Consider the following 27,202-nt stretch of genomic DNA (forward strand, 5'->3'; position numbering starts at 1 on the left):
TTAAGATCAGCACTGCCACTGGCACTCACGGCTGCGACTAATCACCAACAACGCAGCGGATTTTGAAGCAAACGATATTTAGAGGTAGTAACATTTTTTCGAAGTCACCCTTCTGACTTTTTAAAAACGCGTCCCCCCTTCTTTCCTTTTTATAGCCTTTTGGAATCCTGACTAAAATTTACGAAATCTGTCTCGTTCCCAAGATACGTAATTTCCCACATTCGCGATTCTAAACACCCTCACGCACTACTGTCTCAAACAAGATTGACAAGGAAGGTAAAGAATGATTTTATTGACTTGAAACTTGTTGGGACTTGGCATAGTTGTAGAATCTGGCAAAATCTGCAAACGCCCCTTCTTTGGGAGGCTTTGCCAGGAAATAAAAATAAAATATCTCCAGATCTTTATTTCCATTCATCTGCGGGGAAACATGGCGAGCCAAGGCCCTTTGGCCTGCTCACCGCCTGCCTTGACAGGTCTGTTTATAAAGCCCATTTTTGAAAATGAATGGAGCTGTAAAGTTTGACGTCAGAGGGATGAAAGGTCGCCGCAGAAAACATAGAACGTGTCTGCTTAGAAAGTGAAACAGGGTCGTAGCCAGGCAGGGGCCAGGGGGGCTCAGCCCCCTCTGAAATTTGGTAAAACTGCTTTATAAAATTTGTTTGTAGTGAAAATGTAGACATCAAGCAGATATTATTTTGCTCAAGACTTGATGAAGGTTAAATTCACATAATAAAAAGAACAAATACTCCCCACACAACCGCACACATATAGTACTGTTAAAAGTTTGCAAATGGACTTGCTTTACAAAGCTACTGCTGATAACCCGTGACCCCCCCCCCCCAAACCCTGAAAATAAATTCTGGCTAGAGGCCTGAAGTGAAATATGCTTGTGTATTTTTTTATCATTATATTCGATTGTTTCTTCTGAGAAATAAATCTGTCCGCAAGTATATGTTGAAACTACTATAGTGGAACCACCAGCTAAAAAACCTGCGCAGACCCCCGACTCCCGTGCACCGTATTCCCCCGAGGAGGGGAGGGGGAGGGTAAAGCATGTTTCCTTATGGCCCGAACTGAACAGATCGAGGGAAAGTGCGCGAAGGATTTTAGCCGAAGGTTCTTTTGTATGTGGTCGCTCTATAACATATAATTTAGAAAACCTGATATTTATTTTTCATGTTTCCTTCAGACAAGAAGTAGCGAAATCTTATTGAAAAGACAAATTTGAGGTTGTAAATTGTAAATTTGCCCTTTATTTTTTCACGAGAGTGCTACGAGCGCTGTTTAAAATCTGAAGTGCTTTGAATACCATCGTATAAGGGACTAAATAAAGATGAACGCCAATCCTGTGTTGCGAATTGCTCACCTCGAAAAGCCCAAATGAAAACACCATGGAAAAAGTTCCTGCAAACAGTGCTGTGCAGTCACAAGTAAGAGACAAATTATTGATTGTGCCAGCAATAGGACTGTTCTCAAACGTATGTTTATTGCAGCTTTTCTTATTTTGCGTCACTTTTCTGCCTCTTTAGGAACATTGTAACGGTGAGCACGAATGATGGTTAGATGAAATTAAAGAAGGAACACTCACAGAAACACTCATGCTCACCACTGTATGAAATTTATCGATACTCACAATGAAATGAAATTAAACACTGAAGTCCAGGCCAGGATTTGAACCCGGAATTTTCGGTGGGGTTGACCGCTCAACCACCTTAACCACTAAGATGGGCTCATGTCTTAAAATCACAATGACTGCCTTTTTTACCAGAGAACTCAATAACAATGCCCTAGATAAACTTTTCTTGCAAACTTTGTGGGGTGGAGAATTTTCATTAAAAAAGAAGGAAACTGAATGATAAGCGCACAAATAAACTTGCGCCACAAGTAATGTAAACAGTTAGACAAAGTCATGCATGATTTACAACCAATGTATTTACCAATTTATCGTGTAGATGATGGCCTTGTCTCTTCCTCTACTCGACTATTACAAATTATGACAAGTTATTAAACTATATTCCCAACGGGGAAACACTAATAGAGCAAACTTAATTTGCTGTTTGCTTGGATTCTGAAGAATTAATATTATGAAGATGGCATATTGTTCTAAAAAAAGCGAGAGCATTTCTTGAGAACTCGATATTTAATCGTACTGGGATGAAATTATGCAAAAGCACTGAACGTATCCATAATTTCGAAGTTCTTCACATAAATGCTGCTACAGAAAACTCCAGCCCTCTGAGGGCCAGGGCGTGCCAAGCAACTTTTCTTTGAGTGACCCGTGGTCTGCGCATCGAGTCCCTTCGCCGCTGTTTTCTGGCTTTGGAGACCGGAGACCACCACATCATCTTTTCAAGCAGCTCCTGGATTGTCCTTACGGTCCTGTATCAACCCGAAATTTTGGGGGTTCCGACAGGGACCGCTCGGTCTAGAACTAGAGCGCTAACCACTATGCTACGCGGGAGCTATCTTCACAGTAATAGGTATGTTTAAATTAATTTTTTTTTTTATCTAAAGTATTTTTTTCTAATTTCAACTATCATTGTTGTCACAATCAGCCCAAAGAACAGAAAAGTGTGTCTTCTTATCATTTGGTGCCCATTTGCCTACTTGTTTTAGGAGATTTTAGTGCCTACAATTCCGCACCCATACTCAATACTTTCTAAAACGAGAGCCTTACGTGCTTTGCACAACTTGAAGTACCAAACACTCGAAGACAGTTTCATATTACCGGCAGAGAAACCATGCTGCGGTTGTAAACACGGTGGCTTGAAAAGAGCCCAGCGGTTGGTCCTTCAGGACTTTGATGCCGCTTCTTCATTTCATCTTTTCTCAAATTTGCCAGGTCGTAAATTCCAAACGCGGGGCGGCACACCCTCAAATGTGTTGTCCCTCGGCTTGAAGAGTAGACAAAGAACCATTTTATGGTGCCTGTCCTCTATCGAGCAATAATATATGACAGGAAATCGAGGAAAGTTGCGTTCACAAATACATGGCTGTTCTGGCTGATGGCTTGACAAGAATGGACACCCTTGTCCGTTACGAGAAATTCAACTTTGTTATGATGAAATTTTTCGTTTCACAGGAATTATATTTTCTTTCTCTTTTGTTCCCTCTATTCGAATGTAATCTCGCTTGCACGGACAGGAAATTGATGAATTACTGATTTAGAAGCGCGAGGACCCTCAAAGTTCAAGCGGCACGCGTCGCACACCCCTAACGCGACCCTGGGGCAGAATATATTTTCTGTTTGGAATCCCCCTCCCTCCTTCCCACTTGCCTTCATAGCTGCAATGGTTCAAACTTGAAGAAATGTCTGTGGGGTCATTATACGCCACCACCACATATTTCATATATTACACTTTACATAAATAAATAAAATTGAATAAAATACTGCAATATTATCAAAATAACACATTACAATAATGCAGTTTGATATATTTTTATTTTTGAAATGGTAAAGTATTATGTGGGCGGACAAAAAATACTTAAAAATGTTACGATTTTCTTCATTTTTCTCAATATGGGTGAAATATAAATAAATAAGTAGCAAACAAGAATCTCTATCTTTCTCTTTCATTTTAGTAGCATTTGTTTTAATATGCTAATCTCTTGCTCACGAGTGGGAGAGCTAATAATAAAATCAGTGCAATTGGATGAGCAGAAATGTGTGTGTGTTGCAATAATTTTGCACTGAAAATTTAATGATCTCAGCAGTTGCGGGTAGCAGTTTTTTGGTAGACGATTGTTTAAAAATGTGCGTGTGTGTGTGTGCACAAATCAACATAATTAAATGTATAACCTTTGCGATTGGATCTTTAAAGCATTGTGCCCCTCCACACACACACACACAAATACATAGACTGCAGCATTACTTAAGTAATGAAATATAATTCAAATCAAATTCCATGACACATGATATTATATGTGGAATATACCATGATAGGCAATACTGATATACAATTTACAGCAGAGGCAAAGATATAGTACAAGCAATGAAAGCACTGCTTGCATTATTCGAATATCATTTAATGTACTTAATGTTTTAGCCTTATTTAGTTTCCATCGCACTCGATTTCGCGAAAAATTACAGCCGCAAACTCCCTCAGCAGCTCTGTAGCAAGTACCAGCCTCAATTCTTGCGGCTGCTCTGCGGGAAAATAACGCACCCGAAGGAGTCGCATGGCGAAGCGTGAAATTCGAGTGGAAACCGTCCACAACGCTTCTACCAAAAAGCTCTGCTTGCTGAGCTTGCGTTATTCCCGAAAATAGCCGAGCTCAACCGAAAGCAGAAGGATATATTGCCACCAAAAACTTGCAACGAATATTTGTCTCCATGAACACGTAAACAAGATCGCGAATATAACAATAATTCTTAGTCATGAAATAACTAAAATAAGTTATTATCATTGTTCTAAATTCCATATATACGTATATATCATTTTATATTACAGTTCATTTTAGATTTCGCAAATTGTAAAACGCGTTAAAAAAAATGGACATTGGGAGTTCGGGCAAGATGGTAAAGGGCGAGCGTTTGTGTTTCCAGGAAGTGGAATGTCTGCACCCCTGTGAAGAGTTTCCCCAGGGAGGGAGGGAAGATTCGACGAACCTTGGTCTGCACCCTGTGTCCAGCTCGGTCCAGCTCAAATTACGTCAAAAGTGTTGACCGCTACCAGTGTTTGCAACTGCCAAATTATTTACACAGTAATTCAAATGAGCTGTTTCACAAATTTTACAACCACATTTAATAAATTGACGGCTTTTGAATAAAACTTGCAGTGAAAATAAAGCTATCTAAAAAAGAACTCTCTACTGATATTTACACAGCACAATTAAATCGTATACATTGTACACATTATGAACACAAGAACATGTTTTAAGTTTTATTATTATGACACAAGTAGTGCTCCCAGGATTTTTTTTAGTAGTCTCCTCATTTTGTCATCTTTTCCTGCCTTTGCCTTTTCTTAGGAATACTGGGCCAAAGGGGGGGGGGTTGTCTCCCACCAACCCTCCCCCGGCCTCGGCCATGCTTCTGTATGACACTTTATTACTTAAATATTATGTATATACTCTTTCTGCTGTAATGATTCTGATTCCACCGCTTAATTTCTATCTCCAAACTGATATATCTTTCCTCCCATGAGGGATAAAATTAAGGAAATAGGTTGGTATCACTTTCGGTCGTTTCAGAGATTTTCAAAGTGATCTTGCGTGGATGCTTTCCAGTTGTGGAAAGAGCGTGGGAGTGTCTTCACGTTTTGAGAACCTTGAGACCCTAAGATTTGTTAAATTGTTCGATAGCTGGAAATTTCTCATATATGCAAAGGAGTTTGGAATTTATTGTGGTGAGTACATCGTCTATGCATGTGTTTCTTTGGTTTGAAATGAATTTTTTAAAGTTTGTGTTTAACTTCTTATTTTAATGTTTGACTCCGAATGCGATTTTTAGGATGCCCACAAATCCTAAATTACAATCACGCAGCGTAAATTAAATAAATGAGTCCCCCTTTATTTTACCTAAATCCGTTTGGTCACCGTTTGCCCACATTAAAAAATAATGAACAAATAAAGGTATTAATAAATAAATAAGAAATTACGTACCCCTTAAGTCGTATGCGGAACGTTCGCATATGTAGGACGTTTACTACCATACGAATAACGTTACCTGGAATTTCGAAAGTGAATGTGACGTTTGCGGATCATATGGTTTATTTTTTAGAACCGTCACTTTATTATGATATTTTGGCAAAACCAGCGACCGGGCCAATGAGGCTATAAACCTTTAATCCCCCTCTTGGCGTGCCATTGTACTACATGTTTTGTTGTACTGAAACATTGCTTGCCTCCTTCGTAAGACTATGCTTCGCTACTGATTTACAGGTACCAATAACTTATATTCACCAATCTGATATAAAATTGGAAATGTTCCTTGTAGAGCGCAACTGGTAGAATAATGTATGCAACCAATGGACTTTGCCTTTGAAAAAGAACTGCTTATTTAGGCATGTACTTTACAAAACATATTCACAAAAGTAACAAAAAAAATTGCAGAATCTTGCACTATATTACAGGCTATTTATATATCAGATTGGTAAAATTATAGGTATTCCTATATTGGCTGATACTGATTGAGTTTTGATTAGTCTGAAGTACATGTTTCTTTCTTCCCAAGTTTCCTCAGATTTCTCTTTTGAAACCTGGTAACCCTGCATTATAACGCTCTCAGTTTCCTTATCATTGTAATCATTTTCATGTAAGGTGGTCCCAGTGTAATGTTATTTTCCATTTTGCCAGGGACAACAACGATCTCCAAGATGAATCTTCTCACTGGCTGGAAGAAATTCCAAAGACCTCAGAACCCTTGTGCGTAGCTGTTGACCCCGCAGCAGATTTCCGGTGGAGAACTTTCTACTGCGATGGCCCTAATGTTGCATCATTCATCTGTGAATTGCCAGGTAAGCATGATCAGAGAATATGTCAATCTTGCCAAAAGCCATTCTGGTATCCTTTTAGTTCTAACACCATTAAGTCTTGTTTCCATGATATGAAACACTCAATATGCTGACCAAGGCAGTAATTTATTTTATTATAAAACATAAACTAAACGTAACGTTTCAACCTTCTAGCAAGGTCTTCTTCAGACTCTGCACCAAGTACAAATGTAACAAGGTACAAAAACAGGACGATATATATACACAAACATTATTCCCCTCCAGACTATTAGAAAGTTGTTCTGGAACATTCTAGCAGGTGGCTTTCCCTTATCAACTGTACTTTCTCCTAAAAGGCTAAACATATTTTCTTCCATCTAGAATGTGGTTGGACTCTTTATCTCACGCTCTTTTTCCTTCATTCTTCTTCCTTCTTCTCTCCTCTTTCTCTCTTGTCCTTTCCACTCTTTCTAACACCTTCTTCCATTCTTTGTTTAACTTCAGTCCCCCATTCCAGTTCATTGTGTCTTCTTCACCTTTCTTCTCTATTTCCTTGGCCTCCTTCCATTTTCTCACTAGTATTCTCTTCTCTCTTCCTATCTGCTTAGCCTCATCCCACTTTATGTCATGTTCTCTTTCTCTCGTGTGTTTAAATATCGCATTTCTCTCTCTTAAGTTGTACATCATCCCTATGTTGTTTCAACCTGTCTTTCAGCCTCTTTTTCGTTTCTCCTATCTACACACTCTGACTAGCTGATTGCCCGGGTTTTATTTATCCCAATCTTCTATTAGACAGGAAAATAATGAATTCTAACTATAGTGCAAATGAATTTGGAGTTGATCGGCATTGGGAGTGTCACTATTCACCTTAGCGACCCCGAAAACTATGGATTTCACACCAGGCGCGGAGCGTCCATGTAAGCCGTGTAAGCCGGGCTTACACTTTATTAGTTCTAGTAAAATACATGTAATTATATGGCAAAATTCGTAAAAAACTTCGATACCAGTCTTCGAGATCCTCTTTGTTAGATTGCAACACTTCAGCACAAGGCGGCACATGATAACTCCCGCCTTCTGCTTGGGTAAAGTTGTAAGCCGTCTGAATGTTGTTCCCTTACAAATTTCTGACCGCGAAGGAGCAGTGCCCACCGTCGCCCACCGTATCTGGATGGATGAGCAAGGGAGAAGAGCGCGTCGAAAACCTAGGTGTGTAAACCTACGGACAGAGGCTTACAACAGCGTTGCAAACCTCATGTTTAGAAAAAGTGTTGTTCATGGACGTCCGCAGTATTTCTTTCCACCAGGGAGGATTAAGCAAAATATTTTTTTTTCTTTCAGGGGTTGGGGTAAACTAGGTATATTTCCCTTCTCAAAATATACTAATTCAATTTGAAGTTAACATTTTTCTGCAACGCCCTTACAATAATTAACAATTTGATGTGACTGATATGAAATTATATGTGTGGAAATGGTTGACATTCATTTTTAAGGAAGCGTCTCCACCCCTTGCCCCTTCTGGACATCCATGGTGTCGTTTAAACTCCGAAATTAAACTAAAAAATTGATTATTTTAATATTACGTTATCACTGGTGTTCTTTGCATCGCCAATGAAAACGTAAATCATGATGCACTATACACTATCCTGGAACCAAAGTTTATAATTATTTACAAATCTGAATGAAATAATATTCACTTTTGATAAGGCATAGTTTACACTGTATGCCATAATGACACTATGTAATCACTTAGAGAATGTTCACTGTTTAAACACATTGTGTTCAAATCTTAAGGGTTCAATACGACATTATTTCGTATCATTGTGTTTATTTTCACTTAATCACTTTGTTTTATCATTTTGAAAGTACCAGTTTCTTCTAAAAAATTTAACGCAATGATTGCAGATCAGTATCATTTCGATTTCCCGTGTTCTGAAATGTTCACGTTTGTCCATGCATAGAAATGTATCTGACTTCGTAGCACATTTGAAACGAACCTAGTTCCTGTACTTTATGTAGTCTATTGGGACTTCACTAGGGATTGAAGTGGCGAACTTGGCGTTTCCAGTTCTTCGAACTTCTTCATTTTCACACCTTGTTGCAACTTGTAATGATTGATGACATCCTGGGCAGCTGGGATGCTCTGGTGAATTGGCGTTTGGAACATGTAATGCTACTAATTGGTCCTGCTGGGAAGGATTTCCAAGTTCGTGAAATACTCGCCTGTTATACTATGGTGTTGTAAGCTGGGAATCAGATCACAGTGGGAGAATCACATGTTGTCCTAGGTGAGAAACGTCTTACACTTCTTCTCCAACTTCCGCAACTGGGACAGAAGGTTCGTCTTGGATGCATTGTCCTGTCTTAGCAGTATCAATTTGAATGTAATAGACACACATTCAATGAATGCTGTTCCTTCTTTGTCCTGTCCAAACAAAGTGTAGCCTCCGGAAACATTCTTCTTGACTTGTCTTTCATCTTTCTATTCTCCAATACGGCAAGTCCATCGTCCATCAAAATCTGGAGGGGGGGGGGATGCTCCGAAATTGGATTTAATCTGGAGGTGTATTCTGTAGAAGGTGGAAGACAATTTGGCGGCGTTGGTCCTCGAGTTTTCCTCTGTCGATCTTCGACGATGCTCTGGTGTTGTAGGTACCTGTTAGAGATGGTCTGAGCCATTGAAAGGAAGGAGAAAGAGAAAATAAGGATAGGAATGTAGTAATTGGACATACACCAATCGACATGTACTCAGCCAATTGTAGGGCGGCTTTAGAAGTTCACTGTCTGCCTGCTGGACAGGGTGTCTAATCCATTGGCTAAGTGCAAGTCGGTGGTGATGTGCCTTAACATATACTGTCAAAATGATGTGATGGGATATCGATACAAGATTGTTTAGCCAGCGCTTTGGAAGAAGAAGGAATAGGGGGTGGTGCTGTTGATGGTCTGATATGTCTATTTTGTGCTATTCTTACAGGAATTATTTGTTCTTCATTTGTGACATTTATACTGCGAACTTGAGGGGTAGGTTTTTGTCGACTGGTTGTTTGTTGTGCAAGGGGACGACAACAAAAACAGGATTTTATTTTTACGAACAAAACATGCCGTAATTAATAAAATAAGATAGTCCCTACAATTATTAAAGGTATCGCTGTCGCTGTATGAGACGCAGTTTCGAAGGGCAGTGCATTATTATTATTATGATTATTATTGCAATGAAACACAAGAATGATCAATCTTTATAAAAATTAACTCATTTACTGTTCTCACTCATATTTATTATGAGGAATTCGTTATATATATGGAATTACCAGAATTCCAGAAATTGTGTACTAAGGGATATCAGATACGCTCAAGTGCGCACTATACTTAAATGGCTATCTATGAAGATAAAACCTGTCCCTAGCATCATTAAACTTCACATAAGTGAAATATTATTATTGCGAGCGTAAATTCATACATACTGTATATAAATATAACTTGTGCACTATTTCATTTAAATTATAACAGGAGTGTATACTCTGCAATATACGTATGTATATTGTTGTAGAGAATTTACACTAAATATCCTAAAGCTCGTTATTCTCGTAATGTTCTAATATGTCTATTATATAAGTTTCTTGCATAATCGTGTTTCACCGTAATCTTCGAATGCATATGATGTGAGTTTTGGAGAAGCTGCTTACATGCGAAACTGCTGTCACTTCTGCTAGTTGCTTGTTGTTCATTTGATGTCACTTTCAGGATGACGTCACGCTACTTCGTTCCTTGGCCGCTGTAATAGGAGATGTACGTGTTTTGTTGATATCGCTCTCTTCCAAGTCGAGGAGGCGAGTGTTGCAATCTTCATGAAAATAAACCAGTTTATTCAACGAATGACAGTTTGGCGTGGTTATCACGAAATTCTATTTTTGAAGAGGACAGTTCCTTTATATTTTGATAAGATTTAACAAAATAAATGCATTTTGGTTTTAATTAAACATGGATGCTTCGATTGAACTGCTTGTTTTGTAGCGTCGCTTTTCTTCCCCTTTGACTAATCGCGACGATGACGATGAAATGCTGGAATGACAACGTTCTTTCCCATTTGACTTTCTGTGGAATTATGTCCCTTTGACTTCTGTCTCTTCGGTTTCTGACTGTTCTGCAGACATTTCGTCGATGTTATAATTTTCTTCTTGTATTTTCTCCTTTTCTTCGAAGAAGGGTTTGACTCTTGTTATGGAAAATGTGTCGATTTTATCCTTTCCTCGGCCGTCCTTGTAGCTTATTCGTACGCTGTTGGCATTTTCCATTTCAAGAACTGTACCATGTATTTTGAAGTAACTTGCGAAGTGCTTAGGTACATTTCGTTTCGGAACTGTGTCTAAAATTAGCACTTTTTGTCCAGGTTGAAATTCAACATGTCGTGTGTGTTGGTCTGAGTACTTTTTCTGTGTTTTAAATTTTTCTGGAGATTTTCCTGTGCTTGTTCACGCATCGCTTGCAATATGTCTAGGCGTTCCTTGTTAGAGTGCTGCAACGAATTTGGATCTATTCCTAGCAATGAATCCATCGCATTCTTTGGTTCGTAACCGTACATAAGGTAATGTGGAGAATATCTTGTTCCTGTGTGTACTTCTGAATTTATCGCAAACGTTATGGCCGAGAGATACAGATACCACTGTGCACATTTTTTCATTACATACGGTCTCAGCCTTTGCTTTAATTTCTGAATATGTCTTTCGGCGAGTCCAACTGTTTCGTGGAAATCTGTGTTTGCGAATCTGAGTCTGACGTTCACTATTTGACTCAATTGTTCCATAATTTTTGAAGGGTGCGCTGGTGCACGATCAAGAGTGATGTTGTCTGGCACACCAAATCGCAAAATGATCTGTTCCATTAATGCATTGGCGATCGTTTCGGCGTCAACTGAAGGTATAGATGTCGTTACCATGTACCTGGTCGCTTGATCAACGCAGATGAGAACGTAGCGATGTCCGTGGTTGGCTGTGGCCTGCAGTGGACCGCACGTGTCGATGACCCACTTCCTGGCTGGGGTGGCGATCAGTTCGAACGTCTGAAGGGTGAGCTTCTTTGGTCCGAAATCTCTCTTTGACATCTGGCATTCGAGGCAACTTTTTGATTTCATGTACACCCATCGTTTTAATCCTGGGAAGTAAAATATTTTCCTGAAATTTTCATACGTGGAAGATGGTGAAGCATGAGCTGCATTGTATTCACTGCAATGAATCTTCTCGAAAATTTCATCTTTTAATTTGTGTGGGATGCACAAAAGAAGTTCCTCTGTCTTGTTGTATCGATGACGTCTGTACAGTTTGTTGTCTTTGATGACGTAATACTGTGCTGCTCGTACTACTCATGGATCTTGCATCGGATCGTTGTTGATGACTTTAATGATAGGGCCGAATAATGGATCGTCTTCTTGATGTTGTCGAATGCTGAAGTTTTCGTCCTCTAGGTGGAAAATTAGTTCAGGGTTGTCTTCACTGTCGGCAGGAGCTTCATCTGCTGGATAGCGGCTTAAAGTGTGTACAACGGCATTTTCTGATGACTTGACATGTTTCACATCGAAGGAAAACTGCTGTAGTTCCAGAGCTCTTCGTGCCAATGGACCTGTCAAATTTGATGCTTGTCGTAAATATGATATGGAGTGATTATCAGTTATTAAAGTAAAATGGCTGTTTAGCAAATAATATATAAACGCTTTTACTCCATATACCACTGCAAGAAATTCTAGTTCAAATATTGATTTCTTCTTCTCTGTGTCGGTTAATCTGCGGCTCGCGAAGGCAACTGGGTGGCGTGAGCTTCCGTCTTCCGAATCTTGCCAAATGCTGGCTGCGAGGCCAACTGTAGACGCATCGGTGATGAGGTAGGTCTTCTTGTTTTGAGAATACGGTTTGAGAACGGGAGAACTGAGAATTTTATCCTTTAGTTCATCGAACTCTTTCTGGTGCTGCTCTGTCCACGTGAACGGAACGTTCTTTTTCAAAAGTTTATATATGTTATCCGCTAAAAATGAGAATCCGGACACATATTTTCTAATGTAAGAACAAAGTGCTAAGAAGCTCTTTACGTGTTTCTTATTGCTAGGTGTTGGAAAATTCTTGATTGAATTAATGATTTTGTCGGAAATTTTCATCCCTTTTGCAGAAAGAAAATGTCCCAAAACGATGGTTTCTGAAAATGCGAACTTACACTTCTTTATTCCAACCGTCATGTTTGCTTTTCTAATCCTATCAAATATTTGTTGAATTAGGGAGAAATTCTCTTCAAAAGTGGAAGTTGCTATGCACAAATCATCTAAATAGGTGGCTACTTGATTGTCGGGAAGACCACTAAATACAATGTCCATTAGTCTATTCATAAAACTACTGGATGTCTTCATGCCCATAGGCAAACATTTATAACGGAATAAACCACAACCTGGAATTGCGAAGCTGGTAACTGGACGTGATTCTTCTGATATTGGAATTTGAAAATAAGCTTGAGCCATGTCCAATGTAGTGTAAAAAAATTTACCCGCAAGACGTGCTAAAATGTCATTGCAATCTGGAGTGGGATATGAAACATTGTATATTACTTTATTAATTTCTGAAAAGTCTGAAACTAGTCTGTCAGGTGCACGACTCTGTAGGTTCCATTTGGTTTCTTAACTAAGAATATGCGATGACGAAATGATGAGTTTTCACAAGGTTCAATGATCTGTTGTTCTTGAAGTCTTATTTCATTTTTCATTTTTTCCCTTAAATTTATGGGTATGGGAATTTGCCTAGCAAATGGAGGAACACATTCAGCAACATCTATGTGTGCTTCCATTGCGTTTGTTTTAGAAAAGCACTCAGAATTCCAATACATGATATCTGCATAATTGTAAATTAAATTTTGAATTTTGAGTTTTTGGTCTTCTGTTAGTTCGGGATTTATATCAATTTGTTTAACGTCATAAAATTTCCTATGTTTAGTGAGTCGTTTTAAGGTTTCCTGTTCTAAATTTTCGTCACCTTGCTCGAATGAATGATGTACTTTATGACCACTATTTGCATTCGCATTGACGTTAGTGTCATAAATTTCAGAAATTATTTGGTTACTTCCTGCTGAACCAATTGGAGGGTTTTTCTGTATTACTAACGGATGATTTTTTGTGTTTGTTAGCAAAATGTGGGGTTCTTCTTCATTAACTAATGCATAAGGTGCTAAAATATCTAATGAGTCCAACAATTCTTTATTCGGTTCAAATGTGTTATATTTAGTCCCAATCTGGATGTTTTCTAGCCGTAGTTTTACATAAGTTGAGGATTTCGGTTGTAATGTTATTTTATGTTTTGCTACAAATGTTGAACTTTGATTTAAATCTAACATTTGAAATATTTGATCAGGAATGGTGTGTACTTTGCTTTCGTCACTGGAAAATTGCCATTTTGGTGAATACCCTAATCTCTGCAATGAGATCGTATTATCTCCTAACGATATGTTTGCTTTATGTAGATTTAAAAAATCTGTGCCCAAAATTGCATACTGGAATTTTGTATTAGCTATTCTGAACGGGTGACAGTAAAATTTCCCACCGATTCGGAATCGTATGAAGGCAATTTGTCTGACAGTTATGGAATTTCCACTTATTCCTGCTATGGTTGAATTTATGTTTATTCGTTTTGCATTTGTTGGAACCAAGTTGTCATTTATTATACGACAATTTGCACCTATGTCTACAAGTACTTTACAAGGTTTCCTATTTACTGTTGCTTCTAGAAAACTAAGATTATTCTGTTTAATTATGGGAACTCTATGTGAACTTTTCCCCTGACGACCGTTCCCACGTTCATAGGGTTTCAATAGTTTAAAGAGGCATTAGGTGATTGTTGTTCCGATGAACCTGTCTGATTGTAATATACTTGTTGATTATATTGCTGGGCTGTATGTTGTTCACATTGAGGGCAACAGTTTTGGCAGGGTTGCCATCTCTGAGCTTGTTGAGGGTGTTGTCTCTGGAATGGCCTACAACCTCCTCTATGGTAATTTGAACGTCCCCTGTTCCCACGTTGGTAACCATTGTTTGAATTATTTGATCTATAAAAATTGTTACTTCTTTGGGAATGTGAACTATTCCTACCATTATATCTTTGGCGTGCAGGAAATCTATTATTAGTTCTAGTAGGCTGTGATCTATTCCTGAACGTTAGTGCACTATTCTGAAAATGATTAATTTGGAGTTCATTCATTTTAATTTCCAAATCTTTTAATTGATCTTGTGTTACAAAGTTTTTTTCTGTTTGCAGTTGACTGTTTATTTGCTGTTGATTATTTGAGCTAGTTTGAGGTTCTTTTATGGGAGGTTGGGTTACTATGTTTTGCAATCCTATCTGATTTGTTGATGCAACTAGACCTTGGGTGTATTTAAGGGCCGCTAATTCCCTAGCTTCTCTGTACGCTTGCTCTTCCAAAAGGGTTTGTTTTCTTTGCAAGTTGTTGATGAACCGTAGAAGTTCATCCACCGAATTAAAATTCTTGTCGGAAGCTACTTGAAGGTACTGGGTACGTAGTCCCCTCACAATGTAATAAATTACATGATCCACGGATGCTTGGGGGAGATATTTCTGAATCAAGGCATGCTTACGCAAGATGTAAGCTTGCGGGGTTTCCTGAATTTGTTGGACTTGTTCCTTTAAGAAATCTTCAACCAGGAGAGGTTGACCAATGTCCCTAAACGTGTTGGTAATTTCTGTTTTGAGCGTTTGATATTCCTTATTTGCATAATCTGGTTGAGATTTTATTCCCGTTATTAAATCTAAAGCGATTCCAGTGAGGAATAAAGGCAAGAAATCTTTTCTTTTTGCAGGGGTCCAAGTTATTGCATCCGCCATATTTTCAAAAGTTGTGAAAAATTGATCAACTTCTAAGGGTTTTGCCCCTGAAAACTTTTCAGGTTGAATAATGTTCAATGCCATGACTTCAGTATTGTTGACAACGGTGGAAGGAATAATGGCAACACAGTCCGTGGAATGCGCAGTGTTGGTGGAAAACTGCTGTATGTATCGCGAACTTGCCCTGGTGACGGGACGAGACGGTGAAATCGGAACCGCTTGTTCCGCCAGCTGTTGAATCCTCGTTAAAGATAAGTCGAATTCGTGTTCATTTTCCCTTAGCATTCCTAACCCGCGTTTTGAAGCACATATTTCCTATAAGGAACTCGCACCTACAACTAAATGTTACAAAAAAAGGCCCGTACCTCCAACCATGTTCGCTCCTTCCCTTTTTTCATTATTTTATTACCGGGGTGTAAGAAAATATACTAGCGAGAGGTTTAGTAACAAGGCTCAGACCATTCTATGTTCGGAGAGACGCCTCCGTCCTCCAGGTACATACCTGCGCTGTCTTCCTCGATGTACAGTCTTAGGAAAAACTACCTGGGCCACGGGACGTAGAATTTCGTAACGTCTTAAAGCCTGTTGTTTATGCAACCCAAATAACAAAATATTCGCTTAAGTTTGCCTGGTGATTCTGAGTTCTCTGGAAGGATTGAGCTTTGATAGCATGAGTCACATGACTCTCGTGCCCCAGCCACAACAAACAGCTGGGTGCTACGATGCCTCCAGAAGAAAATTTCAGGAACTGGTTTCTTGACAAGAGCTACTCGTAAGGAAATACTATTCTTTCAAGTGATATTAGAGCCATTGTCAAGAAGGTTCGCTGAAATGATGGTTCTCATCACAGACCACATGCCACACGTTAATTGTTTAAGTCCAGTTCATGCACTGGACCTACAGATTAAAATGGGATCCGAACCAAATGCCTCTCTATTTGGTATTGAATTCGGAAGCCTTTCATTACATGGCGAAGACGTTACCACTACGACATCAGAGAGGCAATGGAACCCCTTGAGAAAGAGATAAGCGAAAATTGCTACGTGACAAACCATATTTGACCGTAAATTTTAAAAATAAGACAATATTTTGTACTGACAGTTTCGAACCGTGGGAGAGGCATATATTTTTTTGTACCATCGTCCATTTCACGAGTTTATAATTCTTCCTCACCGAGACGATTAACGCGAGTGGTAGAAGAAAAGCGAAGTAAAATAACTGAAACAGAAATAAAAGGAAAAAGCGAAATAAATTTTATTCATAATATTCTGCAGTCACTTGAGTTGTATTCACGGGATGCTATCTTTAAAGAAAGCCGTGGTCTCTTCCTTGTCTTTTTCGCTTTCTTTGTGCTCTTGCTTCCCCCGTCACGATTGGTCTAAAACTAATTAATGCGACGTTAATTAAACAATCCAAACAACGAAACAATGCACAATCAACTGCACAAAACAACATTCCAAATGTTTTCGAATCGGAAAACAATTGAGATGCTGTAAAATGACTTAAGATGCAGTAATAAAGTGGGAATTCGGTACCGTATAGAATTAAATCGGTAGACATGTTCGATTTGATTGGATGTTTGTTATTTAGATTTGCTATTCTTTCACTTTTGGCAAATAGAGACGATGAAGATGAGTGATGCTATGATGAAATTGATGAAGGGACACTTACCAAGGACACCCACGCCCAAGTCGAGATTCTAACCAGGGACCCATGGCATCGTAGCGCGCTGTGCTAACCACTCCTCCATGGAGTGGACATTATACCATATTTTGTGTGCTCAATTGGGATCAATCAATGGAATGAATAGGCATATTATATGATTAATACATTCATATCATAATACCACGTCATATTATTCGGCACGAAGTAACATCAGAGACACTCAATCTTGCGTTTTTGCCTTTCAACTAATTCTTTGAATTCAGGTTAATCACAACAATAAGATAAATTATGAAGCAAATGATAGTGAATGTGGGATATTATTACGAATTACCTGACAGAAACAACATTAAGCAGGTTCGGTGGTCAAGCTCATTAAGTGATTGACATTCGATATCGTCGCCAAAGTTCCCGGGTTTGAGTACCGTCCTTGTTGGGGGTGTTTGACTATTTCGTCATCAATTTCATGTAATGGTCACTCGTCCTTATCGTCGCGATCATCGAACAGGGAATAAAAATTATAAAATAAATACGATGGTTGTTGAGTTGGTGTTTTTTAAGTCCACTTTATGCACAGTAAGGCTAATCGGGACTGGACCTACAGTTTCAAGTGGGATCCGAACCACTTGTGCCTCCACCAGGTATCGAACCCGGGACCCCTTGATTACAAGGCGACGACGCTACCACTGCGCCATCGGGGAGGCCCTAATAAATACGATGGAAGAGTACTTATTTCATCTCTCACGAAATCTCCTACAAAACCGGAATATATAAAATACATGTATATTCATTCACATACATTTTCGATTTCTATATTTAACTAATCGAGACCGAGAACGGGAGAGCAATTTTCAATTCGACAAACCGAGAGACGGAGAAACTGTCAAGTCTCGTTTCTTCTTGGCACCTCCGTAATCGAGTTGTTCTGTTTGTCATTGGCTTTGTATTGGCAATTATTGTCATTATTCTTCCCCTGCAGGTAAACCATAACGATGAATTATGATGAAATGAAGCAGATAAAAGGGCAAGAACAAGAAAGTCATGCCTGTTCGGGACTCCAACCCAGAACCTTATGTAACGAGATTTGAAATTCTGGAGAAGGCGTCCGTGTTTCGCTTGGTTTTCTCTTTCCTCTACTTCTCTTATATTATCATACATGTATAATAAAAATGGATCTGATACGATATGTTGCGATTCATAATTGTGCTGGTTAGATGCTACAGATGTGAACTCCAACCTGCAATATAGTATTATTCCCTTTTGTTTCGTATCTGGTTGAACATGAAATTTTCTTACACTGTGACAATTTCTTTCTTAGTTTTGGTTTGGTGCACAGATATGCTAATCTGGACTCGACCTTCAGTTTAAAGTGGGATACTAACCACTATGTGCATCCACCGTGTATCAAACCCGGGATCCACTGATTACAAGGCGACGACGTTATCACTACGCCATCGAGGAGGCCCCATGACAAAAAGTTATTCACTCGATCTCTACCATAATTTATTTCAGCATTTACATTTTCGTTTTCTTCTTTTTTCCTTTTGTTAACTACTCTTATACAACTCTTTTTGCGTCTTCGAATTTCTTCTTGTTTCAGGAAAAAATAATACATGCAGACTGTATAAAAATCCCCCGTTCAAATAGATAAAACGTTCACTCTCGAGAACTAATTTACATGTTTATCACTAACGTAACCATCAGGAAGGAAACTATTGAAATGTTAACTGATATAACTGCAGATGAAACAATACTTACAGCCACTAACGAAATATCTATTCTTGTGTAGCCTCACAGACAACAAGTATATGGTGAGTCATTCACTCTTGCTGACTACGGGCGAAGGTCACTGAACTAAAGGGTGGTGGCAAGCAAGCAGGCGTCTGCTCTACCAAAGACGAGGTCACGTGTTCCAGTTATCAATGGCGTACGAAATAAGGAGGAACACAGCTATCTGACGTGTTTTGGTCCCGTCATTGCACGTAGAACACTTTATCGTCGTGGCCTTGAAGTTCCCTCAGGGCACTCCTACGTAAAGGCTTCTCAGCTAGAAGGATATCTTCCCCATTGAGTGGAGGAAAAGTGGGTGCGTATAGAGGTCCTTCAACTTTTGTATTCTTTTTCATTTCAGAACGCGTGCTGTATCGTCGACTTAATTCAATCTATCCGATGTAGGTTTTAGGTTCTGTTTCTGTTCGGTTATTTCACGTTGTCTTCCTGCTTATGTTATTCGCGACGAAGGTTCTGGATTCGATAATCTGGACAATAACGGGATTGTGTTGGTTGGTTGATTGGTGTCTTAAGTCCACTTTATGTCCTGTTAGGCTAATCATGAATGGACCTATAGTTTAAAGGGGGATCCGAATCACTATGTTCCTCCACCGAGTATCGAACCCGGGATCCCTTAATTACAAGGCGCCCACGATCCCACTGCGCCATCGGGGATTGTGTTCGAAACGAATGAATCAAATTTGAGTGATATGATATGCAACCATTGGAAGACTATTGAAAGAAAAGCTATGGGAACCTGCCAGTTTTTCTACTGCAGACAGGAAACCATAAACATGGAAGAGAAGCTTATATTCTATGAAACCTGACGCTATGTGCTCGAATACTGGTTAAATATAATCCATAGAGGCATAGCAACGTTAAACAACCTCTTATATGATACATATAGGTTTAAAAAGGTCAAAATACAAAGATTGTGTGCGCCTCACTGATGGCGTAGTGGTAAGGCCTTGTAATCAAGGGGTCTGGGGTACGATATCAGGTGATCGCACATAGTGGTTCGGATCCCACTTTAAACTGTATGCACTTCAGATTAGTCTATCTGTGCCGGTGACTCATGTCGACCTCCGTGGCGATGTGGTTAGCAGAGCGCGCCACAACGCTAGGGGTTCTGGGTTCGAGTCCCGGGTAAGGCATGGGTATTTGTGTTCGTCCAGTTGATAAGAAACAAAGAAAATGTATGAATTGAAAAGTGTAAAAGTGAGAAAAAGAGTTAATGGTGGGGGATACCTCCGTGTAGGGGGTATTTCCTTTAAAAAAAAAAAAAAAAAAAAAAAAAAGTCGGTAACGCGTCTGACTACCATGCTATAGGCCCCGGGTTCGATTCCCGGCCGGTTCAAGCCCGGGAACTTTTCTAACGTTGGAAGCGGCCCCAGCGCCCACCCAGCGTCGAATGACATGGGTACCTGGGGGAAACCCTGGGGGTAAAGGCGGTCAGGGGCGTGATGCTGATCACATCACCCCCACTCACGAACGAATCAAGAAAGTGTGGGGCGGCGTGATGCTGATCACATCACCCCCACTCACGAACGAATCAAGAAAGTGTGGGGCGTTACCCCCACACCCCCTATACGCCTTCATGGCGTAGCGCCAAGCACAGGTGAGAACTTTACCTTTTTTTTTTTTGCATAAAGTGGACTTACAACAAAATTTAAACTTGCGATAAAGATTATGATAAGGTATTAAAGAATTGGGTCTAACACATTTTTTTATTGTTTACCAATGACATTGTTAACTAATATTTTTAATTTCAGTTTCAAGATGAAATCGGCTACGAAATAAAAGGAGTGGGTTCATATTTCTGTTACGAAATTCCACTTTTGTAGTAGACCTGTGCCACACTAAGTTGTGACAATAAACAAATCTGAGACACTTTCAAAGTATTAAATTGCTATCTACGTATTTGGGAAAAATCTTTCAATATAATACTTTTTTTGGACGCCTCAAATCATAGTATTTAATTCCTGTTTTAGCAGCTTTAAGAAACCTGATTTTTGGGGGGGGTTACAAATGCCCTTTCTGCTCCCGTCAAGTTACGCCTATGACAAACAGGAATTCAAAGTAAAGGACTGCCCCGACTAAATCGGGAGACACGTCTGATAGATTTACAATTGGGAAAATCATAATTAAGCGTGTAGTTGAAAACAACCTATTTTCATATATTGCATGCAGCTCTACTTTTTCTGCAATGTGGATCAAGAACTGGGGACGTGGAGAAGCACAACACTCCACGTAACCAATAGTCACGTGACCCTCTTTGCTTTCCTGTCATGTTGACCTTCGCGTGGAACACATTTCTCGGTGTTAAGACAGGCAAAATCACCCGATCATCGAAGGGTGCAATATGTGTTGCCTACCCTCCTGCATTACTTGCTCCTATTAAAGCCTTATGGGGAAGAACTTTTTTCCATGACTGTACACGCACCAAAACCAAATCCAATACTGATCCCGAAATTCCCTTCCGATCTTCTCAGATCGGTTCGGTTGCTTCGCTATACAAATTCCAATACCTGTCGATTCATATCCGTCTGTCAGGCTGGTACCTTTCCACGGACGAGGCAAGTAATGGAATTTGTAAGGTCTGCATTCCAAACCGACGAGAACATCCTGTCTCCGTAATGTTTCGTTTCAAGTACACCTTCTAATATTTTACCTACAAGTCAACATTATTGTAAGTAGGGATGTGTGTAGGCCTATATTACATTTGAAATTGTTATAATTAACCGAAACGAAAAATTCACCCATCGCTTGCCTATCACGAAAGGTCACGGCACGCCCCTGATACTTGGTTATGCGGTTGTAAAAAGTATTCAGCACTTTTCTGTTTCATTCGTTTGTTTATTATTATTATTATTATTATTATTATTCATTTTATCTAACTTTGCATATTTTTTATCGATACGTTACTCATTGTGGTAGGAATAAGACTGACTTATATCAGTTGAAATGTAGGAGATACATGCCCGACTCTGTGGCCGAGTGGTTATCACATCGCGCTGCGACGCCAAGGGTTCCGGGTTCGAATCCCGGTCGGGCTTGGTTGTTTGTGAATGTCCATTCATCAATTTCATCCTTTCATCACTCATCCCCATCTTCGCAAATTAGCCAAGAGGCACAAAACGCGAAGTAAAATAAACTAAATCAAATCAAACTAAATCAAATGTAGGAGATACACAGCCTAGCAAAGAAAACACCAATCCTAGGGATTTATCCAGAATTTTTAATTTGGTGAAAAATTCCAGGGAAGTGTTCTGAAAAAATTGGGGGGTTGGGTCGATGTGTGTGGATAAATCACTAACCAATACAGCCCAAAAATAAGCACAACGGGAAATAACCTTCGTCATGCTAGGCTTACACTGTTGGAAAGGTCACGCTCCGCCACTGTTTCACACTAATATCGGTCGTTTTAAATGTCACCCCCTTCCCACCACCACCCCTAGGGGTGTCTTGGAGTTGAACGGCACTGGGAGTGTCACTATTCATCTTAGCGACCCCGAAAATTATGGATTCAACACTAATATCGGTCGTTTTACATGTCATCGCCTTCCCACCACCACCCCTAGAGGTGCCAGGGGTGTCTTGGAGTTGAACGACATTGGGAGTGTCACTATTCATCTTAATGACCCAAAAACTATTAATATCGGTCTTTTTACATATCATCCCCTTCCCACCTTCGCCCGTAGGGGGTGCCAGAGGTGCTTTGGAGTTGAAAGGCATTGGGAGTGTCACTATTCATCTTAGTGACCCCGAAAACTATGGACTTCACACTAATATCGGTCATTTTAAATGTCACCCCCTTCCCACCACAACCCCTAGAGGTGTCTTGGAGTTGAACGGCACTGGGAGTGTCACTATTCATCTTAGCGACCCAGAAAATTATGGATTCAACACTAATATCGGTCGTTTTACATGTCACCCCTTCCCACCCCATCCCTAGGGGTGCCAGGGATGTATTGGAGTTGATCGGCATTGGGAGTGTCAATATTCATCTTAGCGAACCCGAAAACTATGAATTCAACATTAATATCAGACGTTTTTTATTATGTTTACATGTCACCCTCTTCCCACCCCTAGGGGTGACAGGGGTGTTTTGAAGTTGAACGACATTGGGAGTGTCACTATTCATCTTAGCGACCCAGAAAACTATGGATTCCACACTAATATCAGTCGTTTTTTATTATCTTTACATGCCACCCCTCCCACCCCACCCCTAGGGGTGCCAGGGGTGTCTTACCCCCACAGTATTTCTTTTGTGATTGCAAGTGATACGTGTACCAAGTTTGGTTGGAATTGCTCCAGGCGTTCGGGAGTTATGCCAGAACTAACACACATATACATCCATTTTTATATATAGAGATAATAATTTTTATATATATAAATAAGATATATACCACCGAAAGTATATGGATGAAATAAATAACCGAAGCAGCACATTGAAATTGCAGAGTATAATTTTGATTCTTCCTTGCAGATTAAGACGAATTTATTTTTCTGTTACAATAAGTACATTAAGCCAATTAAATACTTTGAAACCAATTTTTTCCTTGCTGTGAGGTAACTGATACATGCTACTTTTTTTTCTCAGTGCCTCCCTGGATAATGAGGAATGATTCATGCTTGATAAACTCTCTGTCAGCCCTCCCTGCTCTCACTGCAATTTACCTGCCTGAAGAGGGAGCGGTGGAACTCATATCAGACTGTGGACCACAAGGGACTCAAAGAGTAACATGTAAGGGACAAGAGGTAATTAAAAGTATGAAAACGTTTGCATTTTGAACATTTAAGATGTTAGACTTACTTCAGGAGCATTGAAATGAAGCCACAGGTATCACCAAAAATGTTGTATGACAGATCAAGCTAGCAGTTCCCAAAGTGTGTGGCACGGTGCCCAGGGGTGCTGCAAAATGTTCCAATATTTTCATTGAAATGACACTTACTTGTTAGTCAATGATATGATTGTTCCAAATATGTGTTTATTTAGTACGTTTTACATGTAAAATGTTTCTGAATTTGAAATATGTTTATTTTTTAACTTAAGGCAAGCTATCTAACTACACTAACTGAGCATTACAAGTGTTAGATGGGCCTACATTCTGACTTGGGCACCATGGAAAGATCTTGAAATACTAAGGGTGCCGTCAAACAGAAAAGTTTGGGAACGTCTGGATCAGGCCATTGACATAAAATTGAATAGCGAAAATATTAATAATACTCAAATAAATGTTGTCATAAAGTAACAACAAAAATATTATTTTATAAACCAATTTATTCCTTTACTTTATTTCATTTATTTATTCAAAAAATTCCATCCTGCACTGGGGTTGTGCAGCGTAACACATCAGACTTTGGGCTCAGATTACGAGACACATGCTGGTTCGAGTCTCTTGGTGGGGGAAGCATATCAACTTTTCTCCTGAGATTTCGGCCAGTGTATGAGACGAGTATCTTAACCTGGCCATGGAAACCTACAACAACGACTGAAGGTTAATCGTGCTGGCCACATCACCCCGTAATTTGTTGACTCATCACCCACCTCTGCTGAGGAATGGGGGCGTGAGGCCAGCAGTCAGTAGATAGGGCCTGGCTCTTTAGGGCAGTTGCACCATGTTTTTTTTTTATTTTAAAAAAAAAAATCTATATACAGCACAAATGGCTATTTTAAGATGAACTGTCAGCAATTGAAAGAGCAAAATTAAAAATAACAAAATAACACAAAAATGATTAACGAAAGTATGTCAAGAATGCACTATTTGATGTTATTTACAAGCATCTGTTCTGGTGGAAGACCGAAAAGGGGTCTCCCCGATGGTGCAGTGGTAGCGTCATCACCTGGTGGAGGCACATAGTGGTTTGGATCCCACTTTAAACTGTAAGTCCAGTCCCAATTAACCTTACTGTGCATAAAGTGGACTTAAAACACCAACTCAATGAACAACAAAGGAAGACCGAAAGACATACACTGAGGAAAATATATAAACACTTGAAGGGAGGCATTATATTGGGTGGGAAGTCTGTAAATGAGGTATCTTTTTTTAATTTTCAGTGTACGTTTTCTGTGTAAAATATATTTGTGTTGTGTCTTGTACGCACAGGCATTCAAAAGTGAAATTCCAGTTGCTAAGTCTTTCAGGAATTTCATAGATGGAGTTTGAAACACATATATAACTATATATAAGCATGAGCAGTGACGTTTGATTGAACTGTTGTTTTGAGTCCACTTTATGCACAAATAGGCTAATTGAGACTGGACTTAGTTTAAATTGGGATCCGAACCACTGTGCCATGTGCCTCTACTGGGTGTGTGCAGCAATGTGCACCGAGGTGTAGTGAGTCTAGCAGTGAAATTATAGGGAGACCATAGGTTGGGTTAGTGGTAGAGGATTGCCAAAGACCCAGTTGGATTGATTCTTGTTGGGGTACAGAAAAGACATATGCAGGCAACCCCACTTTAGAATTGATTGATTGAGTTGGTGTTTTAAGTCCACTTTATGCACAGTAAGGGTAATCGGGACTGGACCTACAGTTTAAAGTGGGATCCAAACCACTATATGCCTCCACCAGGTGTCAAACCCTTGATTAAAAGGCAACAATGTGACCACTGTGACATATGGGGACGCCCACATTAGAATTCACTTGACAATCTATTAATGGTGTGAAGGGAAGCCTAGGGCAAGCCTCATTTATGATACAGGGGTGTAAGAGAAGTGCAATCAGTGGCGAACACTCCATATATCTAGAGGTAGTGTGTGCTAACCCTGTCTATTGGGTGAGTGGTAAACTGGTATCGAACATTAGTGAGTGTGAAAAGAAAGGTAAAGTCTCATACATTACTGTATATATACATACTTGAAATATAAAGGGGTGGGTGGTTTTTTTGTAGCTCCCACTACCCCTCTTTCGAAGGAAGATATTGCCACTGAGCAGGAAAATTGATTTGATATGATGGACAGTAGCCCTTACACTAAATATGTAACCCCTCTTTTATATTAACATCATACCTTTCATCTCTTCCAATGTTAATAGTATGGTGCCTACAAAGGTTTTATGCAACTTCACAATTTAAAGTCATGTCCACACTTGTATCCCTGTCACATATCTGTATCAGTGCTCAAAGTGAGGAGGATGCAGAGGGATGGTATCCCCTCTCCCCCAGTTAACAAAATTTTCACAAAGTATCCCCCAGCTGCTCATTGACACCATGTTCAAATTTGGAAGCATCAAACCAGCTAGTATTTTCCACTTCAAGCGCTGAATCTGATAGAAGAATTCCACTCGTATCTTTTTATGTTTTCCACCAAACATACCCTTATCATTTAAAGTCTGCCTAGCCATAGAATGGACTTGAGGAAACCCAGACTGTCCGCCTCCAGTTCAAGGGTAGGAAAGTGGTGTTGCTACCGGTTGCTACACGCCTGATTTTTGTCCAGTCATACACAACACCTCTCCCTGTCAACATGCCCCCTTCGCTCGCATTTCAGGGAGAGGCAGGAAATCGGAGACCAATTTGCTTGCTATGCAGCAGCAACCATTAGATTCGCCGTGCTTGGCCTTGTTGAGGATGCCTGCCATCTATTTCAAAAACTACTCGAAAAGAAAAATTTGGCAATGTAGAAGACCCCCGTTCAGACTACTTTGGGAGGTCCCTGGACTAAGGATAAGTAAGATCTACATTAGGAATAAGGATATTAAATTAGGCACCTGGAATGTTCTGAGCCTTTACCGGCCTGGGGCATTTCAGTGTACAGTTAATGAGATAGTTAAGTATAAATTAGATGTAGTAGCTGTCCAGGAAGTTAGGTGGCCAGGAGAAGGGAATTGTAAAACTAAAAATTATATCATAATTTTGGAACAGGCTTTTTCATAAATAATAGAATTATCTTGGCTCTTAGAACAGTAGAATTTATTAATGATAGGATATCATATGCAGTTTTACAGGGTAGGTGGTGTAAAATTATTTTAATAAACATACATGCACCAACGGAAGATAAAGATGATAATACTAAAGATGATTTTTATACAGAGTTGGAACAGGTCTTTGATAAATTTTCTCAGTATGATATGAAAATTCTGTTAGGTGACTGTAATGCACAGATTGGCAAAGAAGAGACATTTAAACCCACGATTGGTAAAGAAAGTCTTCATGAATTAAGTAATGATAATGGTATAAGATTGATTACTTTTGCAACCTCAAAGAATTTAATTGTGAAAAGTACCACTTTTAAACATAAAGATATCCATAAATATACCTGGTCTTCTCCAGATTTTAAAACTCATAATCAGATAGATCATATTCTCATTGTTAAGAGAAGGCATACTAGTATAATTGACGTTCGTACACATAGAGGTGCTGACTGTGCCAGCAGGGGCGGCACCAGAAATTTTCGACTGGGTGGGCAGAAGCTCCATATTGATAGATTAGGGTGGGCAGGATAAATGTAAGACCATGTATAGTAT

General features: G+C 39.5%; 1 protein-coding gene across 1 annotated transcript in view; it reads left to right on the forward strand.

The window, feature by feature from the left end:
• LOC145984905 (uncharacterized) overlaps positions 1–27,202 on the forward strand; it is a 318,537-nt gene that overhangs the window by 269,024 nt on the left and 22,311 nt on the right. Inside the window, exons 4-5 of the mRNA XM_083118286.1 lie at positions 6,301–6,461; positions 23,334–23,491. Coding sequence (XP_082974412.1) covers positions 6,301–6,461; positions 23,334–23,491 — 319 coding nt within the window. The remainder of the gene's footprint in view (positions 1–6,300; positions 6,462–23,333; positions 23,492–27,202) is intronic.

Source organism: Lepisma saccharinum, chromosome 3, assembly GCF_977018435.1.
Source record: "Lepisma saccharinum chromosome 3, izLepSacc3.1, whole genome shotgun sequence".
In the NCBI taxonomy this organism is placed as follows: domain Eukaryota; kingdom Metazoa; phylum Arthropoda; class Insecta; order Zygentoma; family Lepismatidae; genus Lepisma; species Lepisma saccharinum.